General features: G+C 32.5%; 1 protein-coding gene across 5 annotated transcripts in view; it reads right to left on the minus strand.

Annotated features, from left to right (window-relative positions):
- Window positions 1-5,377: 5,377 nt before the first annotated feature.
- The window catches only part of LOC106073278 (piwi-like protein 1), a 41,630-nt gene continuing 26,659 nt past the window's right edge, over window positions 5,378-20,348 (minus strand). For all 5 annotated transcript variants that reach the window (XM_056005466.1, XM_056005465.1, XM_056005464.1 and 2 more), the window contains exons 4-19: window positions 19,595-19,809; window positions 19,368-19,492; window positions 19,196-19,276; window positions 18,637-18,840; window positions 16,951-17,059; window positions 16,468-16,591; window positions 16,257-16,374; window positions 13,377-13,491; window positions 12,768-12,970; window positions 11,782-11,933; window positions 11,567-11,691; window positions 11,226-11,400; window positions 9,556-9,712; window positions 9,323-9,448; window positions 7,911-8,058; window positions 5,378-6,476 (exon numbers count right to left, since the gene is read on the minus strand). In XM_056005466.1, the coding sequence (XP_055861441.1) occupies window positions 6,360-6,476; window positions 7,911-8,058; window positions 9,323-9,448; window positions 9,556-9,712; window positions 11,226-11,400; window positions 11,567-11,691; window positions 11,782-11,933; window positions 12,768-12,970; window positions 13,377-13,491; window positions 16,257-16,374; window positions 16,468-16,591; window positions 16,951-17,059; window positions 18,637-18,840; window positions 19,196-19,276; window positions 19,368-19,492; window positions 19,595-19,809 (2,294 nt within the window). In that variant the 3' untranslated portion in view covers window positions 5,378-6,359. The remainder of the gene's footprint in view (window positions 6,477-7,910; window positions 8,059-9,322; window positions 9,449-9,555; window positions 9,713-11,225; window positions 11,401-11,566; window positions 11,692-11,781; window positions 11,934-12,767; window positions 12,971-13,376; window positions 13,492-16,256; window positions 16,375-16,467; window positions 16,592-16,950; window positions 17,060-18,636; window positions 18,841-19,195; window positions 19,277-19,367; window positions 19,493-19,594; window positions 19,810-20,348) is intronic.

Genomic DNA, 20,348 nt, shown 5'->3' on the forward strand with positions numbered 1-20,348 from the left:
AAGACGGTTTCAACTCATCCGAAATTAAACGTGAATTGTTATAGATATTAGAAGATGGTTGTGGTGGACTTAACCAGGAGAGAGTGAGAGAGAGAGAAAGATGCAACTCAAGTAAGTAAGTCTACACTTAAGTACAAAGTAAGTAAGTCTACACTTTCGTACAAACAGATGTTCCAAGCATCTATGAACAGGGGCGTTGTAAGGTAGAAGTGAGTAGTGGACAGCCCTGGTTGCGCGCACCGTCTCTCCCAGCACCAACGGAACCCTTTTGGTTAAGATGATTGTAGAAAACAAAAGAGTTTTATATTTTGATAGTAAAACAATGGAAACAAAATTGGTTCGCAAAATATGTTTATGAATAGACTGGAGGTAAAAAAAAATAAAATTCAATCATTTTAAAATTTGTATTGTTTCAACTCATCTCCCGCGCCGACTTTTGTGGTGCACACCAGTGCACTGTTCAACACGAGTAAAAGACAACATGTTGATACTAGGGAAAGAGACTGTTGAGGTCTGGCAGAAGTAATCAGCAAGAGATAGGAGTTTGAGCTGTCTGGAACGAAGAGCCGTCCTTCGTGCTACCAGAGAACTGGTATAAGGACCTGGAGTGACACTGGGAAGTTTGTTGGTGGTCGGAATTAAGGTTTAGGTAGAAAAGAACTGGTGGAACTAGAGACAAGACTTCTTATTGATTGATGGATGAACTCACTGTCTGTGTGCTTTGCAATAGTTAATAAACACATTGTTTATTACTATGCTCCTATCATTGAGTGCTTGCCTTAGAATTAAAACAATAGTTTTAGTACCACTTCGTTATAGAATTTCCTTTTTTTAAATAAATATGAGGCAAATCCATAAATACAAGCGTTGTATGTGCGTGTGTATATGTATATATATATATATATATATAGCGTACAGAATACAAAAGTATTGTTGAACTCATAAGTTTTGTGCAATTTTTTAGCCCTTTAGAATCAAATTGAACATTAAAATGCCAAGAAAGAACAGACTACTTTATAACATAAATCTTATCTTATAAATTACAGAAGTTCGTTCAAAATAGAAGATAATTATGTCTAAAGCGTGTCCATGTTTTAATCTAGTCGTGCAGGTTAATTGGACTTAAACTCCTGCTAAGTCATTGGGCTTTTTTTTTTCCTGGCTGATGATCTCTCAAAAATATGCTAGTAGATCTAGACCTTGTTTATTTCTAGTTCAGGTTGTTTAATAATGAGTGTTTTTTTTTTATATACTACAGAGATCACCAATATTATTAAAACGACAAAAAAAAAAAGGATAGGCCTTAGAAAATAAAAAAAGAAACAAAAAAAATGTCTATTGTTCCTTTTCTTTTGAATAAATAGGTTTACATTTTATTGCTTACCTACATTCAAAAGTGGTACAACTTTTTTGAAATGGAAAAGGTTGGTAGTAGGGGTGGCGAACGGCGAAACATTTTTGATTAGTAAAAAAAAAAGAAGTCAAGAGTGTTACATATACAATGATTCTAAAAATAAATCATTTATATATAAAAATATGTTTATGGTTAAATTAATGTTGTTTATGAGTCAGACCTTTGTCTACGACGTAAATTAACCTATTTATTTGCTTCGAACACAACATTGTTATGTTGTTGTTTTTTAAGTATTATAGATAGTCATACACAAGCACTGTTTTTTTGTGGGGCTGCAATGTAAACTTTGAGGCGGCTTATTTTACCGAGTTTTTGAAACTCACAAATTTCACACGGGGCTGGTCGCACCTTTGTGACTGTCCTTCGCCACCAGTACCGTATTTACACTTCAAAGGGACCTAAGCTATTTGAGATTCGAAGCCCTTTATATTATAAGTCCAGATAGTATAGGCATAGGTCAGTGCTAATTATTTCTTGGGAGCCCTAAGCTATAGCTTAAGTTGCCAATAGATAAATCCGGCCCTGTTCACCACGCAATAGGTAAATCCGGCCCTGTTCACCACACAATAGGTAAATCCGGCCCTGTTCACCAAGCAATAGGTAAATCCGGCCCTATTCACCACGCAATAGGTAAATCCGGCCCTGTTCACCACGCAAGCACGTTAAATGGAACAATACAGAAACCCAATTTTGTATGAAATCGAATCACTTCTGATTTTTAATGAACACAACGTTTAACTCTTTCTCTCCTAATTGACGATGCCAACATTGATTCTATCCCATTAAACTAAATTGATTTTTGGATTTATAAACTTTTATTTGTGTTTTGTAAAAAGGGCATGCTTTCTCCTATAATTCAATACCAAATATAACATTTTCTGATAACAAACAAAAAAGTTATTGAGTTTAATCATAACAGGATAGTGAAATACAAATGAGCAAAACGAATAATACTATCGAAAAGAGGAAAATAATTACGGAGATAAAGAGTTAAAGAGTGACCTGCTTTGAAAAAAGTAAAGGACTTGTTCGGGCTAAAAGAACTGAGATGTGACAGTCCAGTAACGGTACTAGCTTGTAGTAAACGAGACATTCTGGGAACGGAGAAGTCGGAGAAAGAATTGGTCCCTTTTGATAAGTTGTTCCGCATTGGTGAACCCTAACTGGATTATTATGATATTATGCACAAGGTCAAACACCTTTCAGAAGAAATCGTACAGGAAGAAGTCAAGGGAAGAAAGCGAGGAACGCAAAAAAAAGAGACGAAAGGACGACACTAAGGAGTGAGCTAACTATTTTCTTACTCTTTTAAAAAAGAGGATTGAGATATGATATTATGAAAGAATCCACAGTGGTACCCCAAAGAGACTCCCACGAGGTATCGGATAGAAACAGAAGAATACGTGTAGATTGGGACCCTAGAGCGTTGCACATTTTGTGCAAGAGAAAACCGCTATTGAAGGCTTGAAACTTGGGTACCGAAACAAAGATAAGTTTATATCCCTTATAGCGTGATATTAGTTGATATCTACCAAAACAAAGATAAGTTTATATCACTTATAGCTTGATATTAGTTGATATCTACCAAAACAAAGATAAGTTATATCCCTTATAGATTGATACTAGTTGATATCTACCAAAACAAAGATAAATTTATATCACTTATAATTTGATACAAGCTAATATCTTCACATGTCAACTGGTCGGGTCGCACCTTTATGGACGTCCATTTTTGTCTCTTTACTATAAGTTCTTGTGTTTATAGCATGAGCAATTCATTCCCTCCCCAAAAATCTGAACAAATTTAGACCTAGCAGAGAAGTCAGCTCTTAATTGCGGTGTTGTCGATTTTACCCACCAGATGAAATGATACGTCAATTGTGAAATGTATAACTTCTTATTATGTCTTTATAAATCAGGACTAATTAATTTCAAGAGCGTTATCTTTGCGGTAGTATAGTAGATTTAAGTAATTGGATTTAATGTGTGATGTATCTGATTGTAGCTTGTTTGTTCAGCATGGTGAATCGTTCATTTCAATCACTCGTTGTAAGGACCTATTGAACATTCAATAACGGATCCAGATACTAATGTCTTAATACTTTATTTAAATCAGATAATAGAAGACAAAAAAAAAATACCCGTCAAGAGAGAGAGAGGACCGGGGGTTGGAGGGTTGCTTAATGAATATTTTATATACATGAAGCTATCAGTGATTCCTGTGACCTGGGGTCATCAAAGGACAACCTACGTAATTTGTGTAACCGACATTCAACCACGAAGAGGCCGATAACAGGCGCCGAAATAACACCACCATTAAAAAGGGCCTGGGTTCTGTGACCTCCAGACCAGGGTCAAGTCTGGTGACCTAAGCTGACCTTTTTTTTCTAACCTGAACTAGAATCTAGGTTAATTTAAGACTGGCCAAGTTATCGATTTCTAAACCCGGGGTAGTGTCCACTTCTTCTATGTCACTCTCTTTCTCCTAGCTCCCCCTTAACACACACACACACACAAGCAGCGAGTCTATTGATCGATCGATCGAATGCCACAGTATTGTGGGCTGAGAAAGTAATTTTATAACTTGTCAACTCTCATGACAGTTAGATCCTTCACGGAAATGGAAGTGCTCTGCCAATAATTACTTTGAACTGATTAATTAAGACTCCCTGTATTTCACAGGAAAAGCCGTGTTCCCACCAAATTCAAATGTGCAATCCGTTTCAAACATTTACTAAACGTTTTTGTTTATTCTTTATATAACCCCGCCTCAACTATTTTCTTGTCCACCGAGTATGCTTAAACGCTGTAGGCCTATCTATAACCTATTTTAAAAAGGTGAAATAATAAATATGAATGTTGAAAGGGTAGGGAGTGAACAGTTATTCGAATGTCAAGAGACAACAATGAACTCAAGCGAGATCAACCTGAGTATGTTATAAGAACTTTACTCTTTATATCTTCAATTATTTTCCCACATTCTGACAGGATTGTTCATTTTTTCACATTTCTGCATTCTATCTTGTCATGATCAAACTTCAATAACATTTTTGTTTGTAATCACAAAATGTTACTTTTGGTATAGAATTACAAGAATGCATGCTCTTTTTATATAGCTATAAATAGTTATAGTTTATAAAACCAAAAATAATTTAAAGGGGTCAAATCAACGTTGTTAATTAGGAAAGAGTTAATGGAAATAACATAAAAGGATGTAGTCAGGTACATATGGGGCCATTAGTTGGGGCCTATTTATGACAAAAGCATTTTCTAAAAGAGAAATATAGAAATATTTATGAGACAAGAAAAATAAAAAAAGTATTTGCTATGGTTCTGTTGCACCTTCAGACACAATTGTGATTATGTAAAGACATATTTAGGACATAGAATCGCTTATTATAATATGATTGAGAAAATTTGGCTCACTGAAAAGTGTCTTGAAATCAAAAAGTTTTTTTGCTCTTAACTAATGAATATAAGATTTAAAAAAAAAAAAAAACTTAACCCCTACCCCTCATTAAAGGTGTGACACGAATTACTTAAAAATAATAATCGTACTGTTTAAATAGACACAGTAGGGAAAACTAACTAATGAAAACTTGATAACAGATTTTGTAGTAGTGTCCCCTAAAAAGTAAAGTATTTTTGAGAACCTATTCTTTTTCCACATGTTAAAACACACAAGTTCTTTGCATTGTTACCCTAAGTGCTTCAAACTAGACAACCCAACAGTCGGAAATAAATATTTTAAGAATTATGTAATTCACTCAGTATAACCACATTTTCTGTAATAAGCCTCCTCTTCTGCAAATACAGTGGCCCAAACCATACTACAGACAACATGCAAAGGGAGCTAAATTTAATAGAGAAAAATAAAGTCAGTATGTAATAAAACACTGGCCACTTTACTGCATACCAATTACAAATTAAAATAATGTAGAATAACATACAAGAGACGTTGCATATATTAAATTTTTTTATTCAGACTGGTATTGAATTAACATAATTTTGGTTTATGCAAAATTGCTTTAAGGTTTTGACAAACACAGGATGTAATTAGAATCAACTATTATTTAAAACATAATAATAAAAACTGAATTGTGCAACAAACATATTTACACAGTAAAAAAACTTTTCAAAACCTTTTGCAACTTTGCATAACTAATAAAACTGAAAATGTGAACTAAACAGAACTTCTAAAGGAGTGTTTTAAAGCAGTTTTTTTAACAGATGGAATTCAATTATACTTTTGTGTTAAAAGGATAATGAATTAGAAATAATGAAAAAATGTATTGATAAACATATTTACAAAACTAATAAAAGTGAAAAATGAACACAATATGAAGTCATGATGAGTCTTCAAAACAGCTGTGTGTACAGCCATTTATGCAAGGAGAAGTAGAAAATATTCAAATTGCAAAGCTCTTAGACTGAGCTCCAGAAAATAATCAATGAACAGATTAGGAATGCTAAAAAAGGGGAGATGTGTCCCAATACAAATAAGTATGCCACATACTTTTTTGTGTGACCATAAACAAAGAATGAACAAAAAAATTAACATGTATAAGAACAAACCAAAAATTTTTTTCAAAATAAAACACCAGCAGTGAATTCTCAGAACAGAGAAAAAGGTTAAGTAACTACATAATGAAAACGATTAATTATATACATTTTACACAAGTGAGTTTTAAAAAAAATATGGTCTGTACATAATCAGCTAGCTATTCCATTTTAAAAAAAAAGTTGGCTTCTTTCAGATCTTCTTCCATTCAAGATGTTAGTAACAGTGAGAATGATATTTTTTTGTACATTTAGTATCTATAGCTGAAGGCACACTTCAACAATGAAAAAAAAAAACAATAACAAAAAACTGTCAATTTAAAAACAATGATTCCAGACATATGCCAGGTCCCTGGGCACATCTTAAAAGGTTTAAAAACTAAATCTACAGAAAAAAAAGTTTGTCTGACAAATAGGCTGAGAATTCTCGATGTAAGGTCTGGCCTTGAAGGAAAGCAAGCTTGTGAGCATATTGGCACGGAGCAGGCACACGAATGGTTCCCTGATAAAAAAAAGTGAAGAGTATTTGTTAAAATTACTGCAGCCTAAGGAAGTATTTTAGGATTAACTTCTTACTTTTTATAGAGAAGTATGTTGCAAAGTTAGATACATCAGTGAAAGTAAACTAAATAACATAATCAAAAGTAGCCCAGTGTCTTTCTGCGATACAGAATTCATAAACCTAACAGTGATGAGAACAGACTTAGCAAAAAAAAATATTGAAGATTGTCAACATTTCACACCATGTTGTCGGGACAAGAGTACTAATTCTTTTTAAAATTAAATAATGTTAGAAATAACACTATAGCAATACATGTGCTTTATTGCACACATACAAAATACAAGCATGGCATTAATTACTATATTAAAAGGGGACAACTTTTAAATTTCTGTTGGCACTTGGCATCTAGCTTTATATCATGTCCAGCCATTATAAGCATTCAATGATAGATTAATGCTTTACTGGTATTGTGACAGTATCATCCTCAAAACAACTAGATATAGTAAGCAGGAGCAACCTGATGAGCTATGCCAGGGAGACAACAAAAACTGCATGCGATGCTTTTGTGCTAGCTTAGATCTTGCCTATATTATTTTAGGAGCAAGTTGTTTGCGAAATACAGAGTCTAGAGCTAGTGGTAGTTTAGGCAATATGCTTGTAAAAAATTAATTGGATCTAGAATAATCTTAATATGTATTACTTTTTCGTACAGATAACCCACATGCTCCGCACAAATGACAAAATAAGTAAAAACAAAATTGTACAACCCTGACCCTTATGTAACCCACATGCGCAAAGCATGGCTTGCCAGAAACTGCCTGTGCATAAAGTTGTTGCTCATCAGATGTCGGTTGCAATCATGCTCCAATTGTTCCAACAAGCGACACAGAATGCAACATATGAAATGCAAGCTTGCGGTCATATCTGTACACAGCGAACGATAAAGGGTATATAGTCCCACCAATATGCCCATAGTTTCTGTTTTGCTATGTTTATGAGTAAAATAAATTTCGTAAAACCTATATTATTTTTTGGTCCACTAGTCTAGCTGCTAATGACAAAAAATTTGTTATGTCTCTAGATCAAGACTAGATTTGTTTCCTAAAGTCAATGCATCCTAATGGTACCCATTCATTGACAATCTAATCTAGAGCTTTTCTAGATATTTCAGCTAATCATCAAATCAATTGTAATCTAGATTCTACATTTTCACATTCAAGAATCATTTGGTAAATATAAATCTAGACTTGATCAAGATATCTTTGCTAGACTGTGTCAATTCAATTAGCTGAAGATCTTGAGATAATTTTTTTTTTATGACTTTTGCAAAGGAATTGACTTTTTAATGACTTACATGAAAACCCTTTTTGTTAGTCATTTGGTGTGTTTCAGTCTTAAATTAGATTCAGAAGAACTAAAACTTCAATGTCTTACCTGCCAGTTGAAATACAAGTGGGTGAGCTTGTAGGTCAGTCTCTGAATGTGATCTGGCTGGAGACCAGAGTCATCATAGATAACATTGTAGCTGGTAGGTGTGACTGTTCCCTGACGAACTGACTGGCTCACAAGGAAGAAATCATACCTAGTGACAACAGTAAAAAAAGAAAATTACTCTTTTACTTCCTAGTTTTTTTTTTATAAATTAATTTTATGGGACATGGTAAAGTCCTATTTGACAGTAAGATGTTTAATTATTTGCTAAGGCAGATTGATACATTTTAATATTTTTATTTGCATCATTTTTTTTTTGGCAAAATAACTACAAATATTGTTTGCCCTAAATTTGATCTAAAATATAGCATAAAAATGGCACAAAACTAAAATCAAAATATTTTTGTGTAACAATGTTTATAGGCTTTGTTTAAATTAGCTTAAAGTATGTGTCGCTTTAAAACTATGATACAACATTCTTGTACTGTTTTCTTTTCTATGATATACAATTTAATATTTGAAAAGTTTGAAATGAAGAAGTATTCACTCAGAACAATATTGTAATTCTAAATCATAGTATTTTAATTTAGTTTAAATAATAAAACAACCATGTCAAATTTATCATTTTAAAAATAGTTGTTTGTTTTATAAGGACACACAATCTAAGATGTACACTGACTGAATGAAGAGAATAACTGATGGAGGCAAATGTCTATATATAAATCTATCTAAAATTAAAAATGATGGGATAAACTTTAGAGTATTAGGTATGTGACATTCTTTCAAAAATTGATATTAGATTATTAAAGTAACTTTTCTGAGCTTTCCATGAATGGTCCTATGAATAATTGTTTTTTTTTAAACGCATTTTCACTAACAATTAATCAATGGAAACCAAGCCACCAGGTTTTCTAGAAATTGAATGAAAATGGCATATTATTTGGCAGATTTTCATCACTTAGTTTAAACCCATATATCAAATTATATGGTTAGGGTGTGCTTAACAAAATATTTTTTAACAAATTTTTAACTAACACAATATGATGTTATCAATTTTATTTTTTAAATTAAAGTTCCTTTTAAATTAAAAAAAAAAATTTATATTTATATATATGATTATTATAGCACTTGTTCTAAGCTTTGTAATGATATATAGAATTATGTTATAGGCTCAACAGCTAAAATTTTTTTCTAAAAGTAAACTGAAGCCCTTGTTTGAAGTTTTCCATTAATATATAGATTATTCCACTAGGCTGAAAAAGTGTTTTTTTTTTAAATTTTACGTTTTCATTTAACATTGTGCATGGTTGTTTGAAAAATGAATGAAATGGCGTGCCATTTCATCAATTTTTATCACAGAAAAAAACAAAACATTTATTAATCTGCTGAGATGTTAAAAAAAAAAAAGTACTAACCAGTTTGGTTTTGTAATTATTTGATCCACAATGGTTCCTGGACAAGGATTATTAATGCCATTTCCTTCTTTTGCAAACAGGCGTGTCTGAATACGCTTCTTAACAATAACAAAAGCAAATCCAGGCCTGAAAAATTAATTTTGAAAGGCATCATTAACAAAAAGAATTTAAAAAAAAAAAAGGCTTTTCCCTAACGACCACTAAAAATACTTGTGAGTCAGAATTAATCTTACCTGTAGTCTTGGCCACCTGTATCTTTGAGGGCAGACATAACCTGCTCTTGCTCTGAGTGGAATACTGTTTGCAACTGCCCATCACCAACACCATCTCTGTAGAGAATTATCTTTTGCGGCAGTGCCTTGTTCACATCATGATATTTCCTAAGTGCAGCTGAAAAACAAAAATTCATGTATTGCATAGTATGTATTGTTTGTTAGTAGTTTTGGACGTTCCCCTTTAGAAATGATTATTACATCCGAGTCAAAACCTTAAAGTTGGCAGGGAGGGTCCTAACTTTTTGTCCTAAACCATTGTAGAACGTTTCTAAAATCCCCTATTCAATATACTTGATTTAAACTTTTTTAAAAGAAGATTTCTTCTAGTCCCATTGCAAGCGTGATTACAAATTATTTTGGAGATTACCGATTCTATTTTGATTACAATCAGGAAGATTTTATAGTTTAAATAATTTTTCAAACGAACAGGCCCATAGACCCAGTGTATTTTTGAAGCTTTTTTTTTATATTCTAATGGTATTTAAAGTGTATATTTTTTAAAACTAGACTTATCATTTGTTAATGGGCAATTGCTTTACAAGATATGCAGACACTGGAAATATTTTATCACATTTTGAAAGAATTCAGATTTTCTACTTTCAGACCTTTCTTAGCTGGTAAGCAATGAAAGCGTTGGCATTCTCTATAATCACTCATTTAAAAAATGTAAGATTTGTTTTCAGACAGATAGGTCTAATCCTTATTAGTCATTGAACTTCTAATGTAGAAGCTGGGCTATTGAGTCTGATGAATAAATAGACTCCCTAGCTGTTGTAAGATAAACCTTTTTATTCTGGGTTCTGATGCTTGAAGTTTTTTTTTTTTTAGAAAACAGATGTGCTGAAGGAGGGTGCAGAAAATCAATAATTTTTTTTTCAGCATTAGAAAAATCTTTTCTTTTGTAAACAAACTAGTCTTCAATGTCCCTGATTTTTTCATTCTTTGAATTTATGCTTTCCTAAGTAATGGTAGCTTTACATCTGCCTACTTTCTGTAATTTTAGAGTCAGGGCTAAGAGATTAACCACCATTTCTTCCATTAAAACCTCTACCCTTCGACTTTCATGGGGATTTGGTTGTGTACAAAAATAGAATCTAGAAGCAGCTTCATTAACAGTTGATTTGTGTTAATGTGCAAGGGCTGTTTAAAGCAATTTTAATAATCCTACAGAATTGTAGGCTACTGTCCTGAATGTGAAATACTAGATCTAGATCAATTAGATCAACTATTTTTGCCAATAAGAAAGGAGATCAATAAATCTCTTTATAAAATGGCAGAAGTTGCTGCGCACCTTTGAGCATATGTGGAAGACAAACATCTAGAAATAAATTGACATTATTTGCATCAGCAAGATCTAGACACTAGAAGTAGTAATTATTTGAAATCTTTGCGTGTCAGAGCGCAAAAAAAAAAAAAAAGGCACCCCTCGAGGTAGATCTAATAATAGTCCATTTCCTGGCATTGACACACTGATCTATATAAATATATATGATTTGCAACAGCTGTTTTCTTATTTAATTTTTTTTTTTTGCTTTTGCAGGGGAAATGCATACTTGTAGGCAACTCTGAAAGTAGTATTTTTGTGCAAAATGTTCAATTACAATAATTGGGCCAAAATTAATACTTACCAGTCATCAAAGGTTGCAGATTTCTCATTAATTCATCTTTTGATGGATGATACTCAGTTTTGCTGAAGTACCGAGTACACTCTTTGTTCAAAGAAGCCACCAAAGCTCCTACAGACTGGTTCTTATGAGCTGAATCATGATAGGTGTCTATTCCTATAACCATTAAACCCTTCAGCTGAAGATTGATGTAAAGATAAGTTTACTTGTGATAGGCCCAATAAACTGTTTTGGTGCTATTAAATCAACCAACAAAGCAATAAAGGTTTATAAAATAGTCAAGACTGATCATGACACAGTACTTACATAAAAATAGTCAAGACTGATCATGACAAAGTACTTACAGGTATTTCAGCTCCCCAGACTTCACCGCCCATTTTGCAATTCAGCTGAATGGCTATCTTTGTGGCAACACTCATCATGCCTTGCTTCTTCTGAAGCGTTTTTGTGACAACCACTTGGCTGGGAACTAAATAAGTAAATGGGGAAAAAAACATTTAATGTCATGAAAAACACAATATAAAATAATTATCATTTGAAATTGAAAATGTTAACTTACCAGGATTGTCAATACAGCAACATTTTTTGATTGCATCATATCTGTCTTTCTTCTGATTGGGTACCACACAAACAACCATTTGAATACTTTGATTTAGATTTTGTCGTATGGCTTGAAGGTAAGATTCATTTCTATCATCATTCATTTCAATGCTGCAAGAAACACATGCACATCTCAGGGTTGAGATAAAGAAAACATTTCATCACTAATAAAAATCATATATATTAATTAAATCAAAACCTTTGATTAAGTGCATTGTACATAGTTATACAAGATATGGAAAAATATGCAGGTCACAGCTGGGTTTGCATTATCATGTGAAACACTGCACTCATCCTTAATTATTCAGAATCAAAAGATATTGCCTTTCAATTCAATTCATATAGTTACTAAATGTAGGCTTTGTACCTACAATACTAACAGGCTTCATCAAGTAATTTGTAACCATAATAAAACAATTTTTTTTTCATTAATTGAGAACAAGTACAGGAGACAATGACTTTTGGATACAAAATGAATAAGTAGAAGGCGGGGTCTGAAAAGCCAAAGATTTAGTAAAATCAATTTGTTAATAAATTTTTGCTTCATTTACATAATATTCATCCAAAAAAAAACAACAACAACAAACAATTGAAGCAGTTAATAATATTTTAAAGATATAAGAAACACTCAAAAGAGTGCTATATTTTATTATCCCAAAGATACAGAGTATTATTTGTAAGTAATTCGTGAATATGAAATATGAAGTAAGAATTCTTTGTATTATGTAATCTAAATATTTCTGTCATAGTGAAAAGGAAGATAATCATAAGGAAGATAATTATAATTTGATTATGAAATGCTAACACCACTGACTCCTCAGAAAAAGGGTGGTTGGGGGTTGTATACTGAAATGTTGAATGTCATTATTTTAAACAAAGAATACATTTCTGAAGGAAATAAAAATCTAATTCCAAACACTGGATCTAGCTTGACAAATTACTCACGCAATAGGATTGTTAATCCTCATGCTCATTCCTCTGCCAACTTTGGACAAGCAATCTGAGAGATCAGAAGCCAATGTGGAACTGGCTCTGGGGAATATAATTATCCAGTTGTCCATGTTCACTGCAGTTAGTAATCCAGCATTGCGCATATTGCGACTCCAATCAGCTTCTCTTGGTTCATAGGAGATTTTCAAAAATTCACCCTGAAAAAATGAGTTATTTTTACACAAGTGCGCAATATTTACACATTTTTAAGGTACCATAATCTACATCTTGCCCCAGCTTCACAATTTCTATAAATTACAGTTTGAAACAAACATGGTAAAAGAAAGGCAAAAATGCTCATTGTCAGTTCTGAAGACCAACTATAAAGGTTTCAGCCAGTAGGTACTATGAATAAATAGTGACTTAATAGAGTAAATTTGGTAAATTTATTAACTTAATTTCTGAAAAAAAGAAATTGAAAATTTGAATAAGAATGTCAATGTAAATTATACTAATTGAAATGTACTCACAATGTCAGTATAAGTAAACTACCCTTTTCAGAGCTTGTGATCTATAAGGCAGATGATGTAAAGTTTCAAAGGAGATCTATTCAAATAAACTCACCCTATTGTTTCTCATCAGCAAGTTTTCAGCAGGTAGGGTTCTGCCAGCAATCTCCACAGGTTTAGAGCTGAATCCAATACGCCATGGCTTCAACACCTCTCCTGCATTTGGAGTCCTATTTTGAAAAAAAAAAAAAATTTTTTTTTTGACAATGTTGCATTTCAAATTTAATTTGACAAGGAAACTTCGAACAGACTTCAGTATCCCCTTTATTACTTTAACTTGTAGGACTCAAGGGAGAGAATATATTAACACTGTCAGATTATAGCAATTGGGCACTTATGTTCCATATTAATAAATTCATGTAAGCATTGTAAAACTAATAGCTCAATTATTCAAGTACAAAACTTTTTATTTCTTTTTCAAGGTTTTGACAGAAAATGATAAAGAGAGACAAAGCTAAACCAAAAGAGGACATTTTCAGCGCTTTTTAGGATCAGAATACATTCTTTAATTGAAGACCTCAGTGCTAAAGTAAAGTTTGTTGGTACTAAGCATTTAAATTTTTTTTTTATATCAGCATTTTGCAATGTGTTTATGTTATCATGACTGTTACCATAAGTAAAACAACATCCACATGTCATAGTCCATAACAGTAAATTTTTTTTAAACATAAAGGGCTAAATAATATTTTAATTACCTTTTTGTTTTTAAAAAGTTTCTCATACCAGTATTGGTGACAATGAGATTTAGATTCAATTTGTAGAGTTAACTCTGTTAACTCTTTCTTTTCAACATTCCAACAGAATTATTCATTTTATTCAAATATATTAAACTTTTTTGTTTGTTTTCAGAAAATGTTAAATTTGGTATACAAATAAAGGAAAATGCACACCCTTTTTAGATAATTTAAATTGATAAACGAAAATAAGAGTTTATTTTCCTGAAAGTTAAAACTTATTGACTGTAGACAAGTTTCCCTTACAACTAGATATCCAGAAGATCTAGGCAATATTTTATGATCCAAATTAAATAAAAACTATTTTTTGATGACATTGTTATCAACCTGGTGGTGACACAGATGGTCGTAGGCTGTGTCTGTTTTTAGCCTACGCAAATCGCCCCATTCTAGCGTTAGACGAGCGGTCAACTGTGACCAGTGACAGTATACGCCAGTTCGGCAAGGACCTGTGTGTAAATATTTAGCATGCAAATCAAGGCGAATGTAATCAACTTGTGTGGTCAAGCGACGTTCCATGCGGTTCTAGAAGGCCAGTAAAGACCCTATATAAGAGCAAGTGTATTTGAGTCAAGTCACTTACTTCACGTTACCTCGCAATGTGACCAGTACGGTGTGTGAAGTCAGTCCGGAGAGAAGCTTGGTTTTTGGACAGTTGTTTGTAATGTATTTGAAATTGAAACCGTTACTGTTACTTTGGAACTCTGAGTTGTGAGGTCCTTAAAGTTTGTTGTGTCGTGTGGTGCAGTTTGAGAGCCTTGATAGTAGGAGAACGTAACACTGGTGTTAGAAGTGGGATTTCCTATGGCTTCTATAAAACTGCTAGATGAACTGAATCTGAAAGAACTGAAACAAGCTGAAATAGCGAGGACCAAAGTACTAGGAAAGGAACAATGAAACTCTTAAAGAATGTCTCCGGCAAGCCCTTGTGGATGAAGAGGAAGATCTTTGAATTCAAACCCGATGTGGTAGAGCTGTTGATCACCTTTCAAGAACAGATGTTGGCTGGATTTCAGAATGTGATCAAGGGTGACTCGCAGAAAGAGACAGATGAAGAAACAAGAGAAGAGACACTGTGTGTAAGGCAGTGCAGTGAGTAGACCGGGACTATTAGTCTGCCATGAAGTTGGTTCTGGTGGAATCCTGAAGTGAATGTACGAGTCCAGGAAGAGATAGTAGAGTTTATAAGTTTAGTACGGTGATGTACAGTAGAGCATTTTCAGTGTTGATGTATTGCCAATTGTGTCATATTGGCTGTTTTAATTGACTGTTATTAAAGCACCGGATTATTTTCCTTGTCGTCAAGTTCTTGATGTGTTGTTGTGTGTTTAGCAGTGTTTACAGAAGGCTTGATAAGAAGAGAATGTAACAATATTTATTTATATTCTCACTTAATATATAACTTATATAAAACTTTTATATTAATTGTCTTGAGGTCACTATCCCATGTCACACCCCTTAATATTGAATATTAATATTGAAAAAAAGCCTCTTTTAGTCCCCATTCTTTTAAAAACTGTTGTTTTTTTTTGTACACACACACAATCAAAGGGAAAAAAATTGGTGTGTTGGTACTTTTTTCCAAAGGGAAACTACTCAAGATTTATTTATAAGCAATTAAAAACATTTTGTAAGGAAAGATAACAAAATAACTGACTTTTAAAGCATAGACGATAATATTGTTTATTAAGCTGTAAAATGGGATAAAATCAATGATGATATCATTGATTAGGAGAGAAAGAGTTAATAAAAGTGGTAATTTCAAACATATGTTCAGATACTCATTTTAATTCCCCATGATGTAATTTTTACTAGAATACCTTTACCCACAATGTGATTCAATCAAGCTGAAAATTATGTCGGCTGAATAATTATGAGACATAAAGGTGGGCAAAGATAAATACATTTTTCAAAATATACAGCATTTTTTGCAGGCACATTATGAGTTCAGTACACTAGCTTAGAAGCTATGTAGATATAGAGCTACTTACACAAAAGACACTACTATCAAGACCATTAGAAAAATATTTCCACTAAGTGTTTCATAAGTCTCTCAACATACTTTTATAATCATCCTTTACAAAATAGTATGTGCAGATTTGAGCTCAGAATAAGGGAAATGTTTTTGCACTCCCCCCTCCCAAGCTTGCAAGGAAATAAAAAAATTTTACTTTAAAAATATATATATAAATCCAACATACTCATTTATTTGCTGCAGCAGCCTTGTAATCTGCTTCAAACGTTCACCTGGTCCTACTCTTGTGTGTACAGCCAGATCTCTCATCACATTGAAGTCTGAGCGCATTTGCTCACTAAGACCTGACAAATGACAATTTTTATGCATTTTGAAAAATATATGCATCAGTAGGTTTGCTAGAAAAATACAAATGTTAAAAAAGAATTGTCAATTACCAGTTATAATGCAGAGTTCAGGAATAAGGAATAAATTCTTCTTGTCTCCTCTGCGGAGATCCTTTTCAGTTGGTCTACTGACCAGTAAAGGTTGGTCTTTGTCTAGAATAGTAATGTTCCAGTGCTGAGTGCAGGGGGAAAAAAAAAACAAATAGAATGTTTACCAGGAAACATATTAAATATTTCTAAAAAAAAACAACAAAAAAAATAAAGTCTTTCACAAACAGAACATCTGTTCTTATCATTAAAAATTGTTATTAATAATAGACGATCAATGACATAACTTGTCAGCGAACTTATTTATGTACAAAAATGTTGTAAGATAGACTGGATAGTCATTTACAATTGTACGTTTTTATCCATAGTGAGCATAATGAAATGAAACATACCACTATATATATATTATTTACAAAAATCTTTGTTGCCCTTATTTGTATTCATATCGGCTACTATAGGTTTTATTCGCAATACAACTGCACTTACCTCTTTGTAATAATCTGAGTAACTAATCATTTGTCCATTCTTTTCAAAGCAGTCACTAGCCCTGGCATCCCAGGCTATATCATCCACTTTGTACGTTTTGTTATTGTGTCTGGTAAGAAAAAAAATTATTTTACAATATTTTAATTATATTACATCAGGAATATAACACCCTACAAAAACAATCCCCAAACAATTGTACAGACATGCCTACCCCCAAGACCCAGAATGTGGAACACTCAGGTTGAAAATGTTGAATTTAGGGCCCCAATATAGAACATACACGCGTTTACATTTGTCAGCGATACTGTACACAATAAATAAAACTTCAATTATATTACTTTAAAAACAATAATGGTTTGCTTCTTATAAATTAGATGTAAATAGATAATTTAAAAAAAACTTTAATTCATAATTATGTCCTTTGTTTGAAATCAATAGTTCTAACTCCTATACTATATGGTGAATTCTAACCAAAATGTATTCTAATGACCTAGACTCAAATGTTACTATCTATTTTTATTTGTTACTACTACATCTTGTCGCGGCAAAGTGAGGAATTGTAAAAAGGGGTCGCCGAGCTTAAAAGGTTGAGAACCGCTGCTCTAGATGTTGTCTCTAGTTCTAGAATAATTTAAGAGTCTACTAGTACTAGTCTAGATCTACATCTAGTTAGTCCTCTAAGTCTAAGAACAAAGATTATAATAATTATATTATAGATCTACATATTTATGTCTAGATCTATAGACTTATTGAGAACTAAATTTATTACATAATGATACATAGAATTCAAGATCTATCACCTTCAAAGTCTATTTCTAGATAGATCTAGATTTAGTATCATCTAGTTACCTACCTACTTCTAGATCTAGAAACTAATTTAGACTATGTATAAAGTAGATCTAGATGATAGATCTATAGCCTTATTTAAGTCTTAGCCTTACTGTGTCTAAGTTAATTAATTACATTTAGGTCTAGATCTTCAATAAAATTTTTTTTTTTAAATCCTTTAATTAGATTAGATTCTATATCTACTTAGAAATCAGTTGATAGTCACTTAGTGTTAGAATAGATCTCATCTAGTCTAGACTACATCTAGTAGAGCCATTGTCTGGAAAAGAAAGGGATTTGAATGGGACATTTGGCTTATTAGCACTTACTAGATTCTAAGAATAGATCTAGTCTAGTATCTAGACCTAGACTACTAGATCAATAAACACAGACCTATATATATATATTTTATTTTACATTCACTATTTTCATTTTGCACTATTAATAAATAAAAAAAAACAGTGGTGTCTGAATTCAAACTTGGTGGAACAAAACATCGTGAACAAGGAACATGTGAGTTTTTTATAATTATTTTGCGGGACAGTTCCGCATAATGCGGGACTGTAGGCATGTCTGATTGTATCACTGAGAACTGCCAACAATAAAATATTTCCCTTTTAAATGTTAGTTATATGATACTAATAGAAAAATAGGTTAAGACCTGGAAATTAAATTGCAAAGAAAAAAATTTAACCAGTACATTAAAAAGCACAAACGATATTAAGCTGCTTTCTTTTCTTGAAAGCATAAAAAAAAAAAAAACCCCACTTAGGTTTCAATTAAATCTGTTAATGAAAATTAAAAGCAAAACAACTAAAGATACAAATCAAGACATGTCTTATGATTAAGTATACTCACTTGGTCAACACAATGACTCCAACAAGTTCTTTGGTGGCCTTCCTTCTAAATTCTTCAGCATTCTGACGTACACTATGAAATGTCTGATACAATACATCTAAAAATGTGTCAATTCTAAGTACTTTGTGAATTGTATCCACACACAAGAGATTTCCGCCATCATAGCCCAAAATGGATGTTGTGAATCCTGGCATTACCTCAATTCTGTGTTAGTAATAGAAATATAGTATTTCATGGACAGGTTGAATGAGATGATTTGAAAAAATACTTTTAAGTAAAAAGGTTCTTAAAAAAAATTTCCTTTTTTTTTTTAACAAACAAAATTCTTGAAATGTTTCCAATCAAACTGCATTAATGTAACTAAAAACAACAGCGGTAAAAACAAACCAACTTTAAAAAACTATATATTTACAAGTGCATTCAAAAATTTTAGCATAGAAAAAGACTTAAGATTATTCAGTCCTAAATTCTTGCTATCTCCAATTGTTCTAACTTTCTTTATTTGAACAAAAAATGTTATCTAATTCATCAAATTGTTTAGAAAAAAGCTACTTAATACCTGTGCTTTGGAATCTTGGTGGCCAAATGAATGTTAAAATAATGGTCCCTGATTTGTTTCATATCTAAGGTGATCTGTACCCTAAATAAAACAAGTAATACATTTATTTATTAGAAATGTACTTGTCAAACATTGTTATGAACCTAATTCAAATAGAAAACAACCTTCTTACCTCTTAAACATCAAGTTAACAATCTGCAGAAACTGTGGGGAATTGGCATAAACTTCACAAACAAATTTGAATGTTACAGTAATGGGGGCTTTGTCATATGAGCGCTCTGAGACACACTCAAGAGGCTGCAAAAAAAATAAATTAAAAAATTAATATTTAAAAAAAAAAGGCATTTAATATAGCTTTCAAGTATATCTAAAAAAAAAAACAACAACAAAATAACTTACATCTTTAGGTAAAAGTTTTTGCAAGTACAGGATGCCGCCATCAAAACATTTGACTGCACCTACTACCTCAGAGAGTGCAGCAATAAGTCCAAATTTCACTCTATTATTTTCCACCTCAGGCTTGAAGGAGACATGATACTGGAAGATCTTGAGATCAGTAGCTAAATTCACTTGGAAATAGTTGCTATAGAGAGCAACACTCTCCCCACTTTTGCCTGAAAGAAAACATTCACTGTAAAGTAAACTGTCGAAGGCTAATTATATTTTTCACATTATAAGGTATTATCTTTGATATCCCAGATTAAGGACGAGTGAATTTCAAACGACCATATTTTGCCCCATCAAATGCAGACAAAGCAGTTTTCTGCCAGAAGCTTTCTTTTCATCCTCCACACTGACAAAGGCTTATTTTGGGGTCTCAAAATATTTGTGAGAGCTCTACCACTGTCTCTGTTAGAGGACTTTATTATTCTCTATGTAAATAAAGGCAAAATGGAAACCGAATAAATGTTTGTAGCCCTTCAGGGAGGACTCCTCTAAGATGGCCAAAAAAAACAACATCTTAGCATATAGTTCGGTCATCCTCCAAACAGGATAGGTGTCTAAGAGCAGCTGTTGAATGTAGTGAATCTAAACTGTCCACAACAGCCTCCAGCAGAACAAGGTTATTTGTAAGGAAGTCTAGGCAGTATATTCAAATTATGCAATGAAGGTACCTTTGATGGTAGCATTGGAGAAGCCTAGGATGCCTCCC

This window comes from Biomphalaria glabrata, chromosome 12, assembly GCF_947242115.1.
Source record: "Biomphalaria glabrata chromosome 12, xgBioGlab47.1, whole genome shotgun sequence".
Lineage (NCBI taxonomy): Eukaryota > Metazoa > Mollusca > Gastropoda > Planorbidae > Biomphalaria > Biomphalaria glabrata.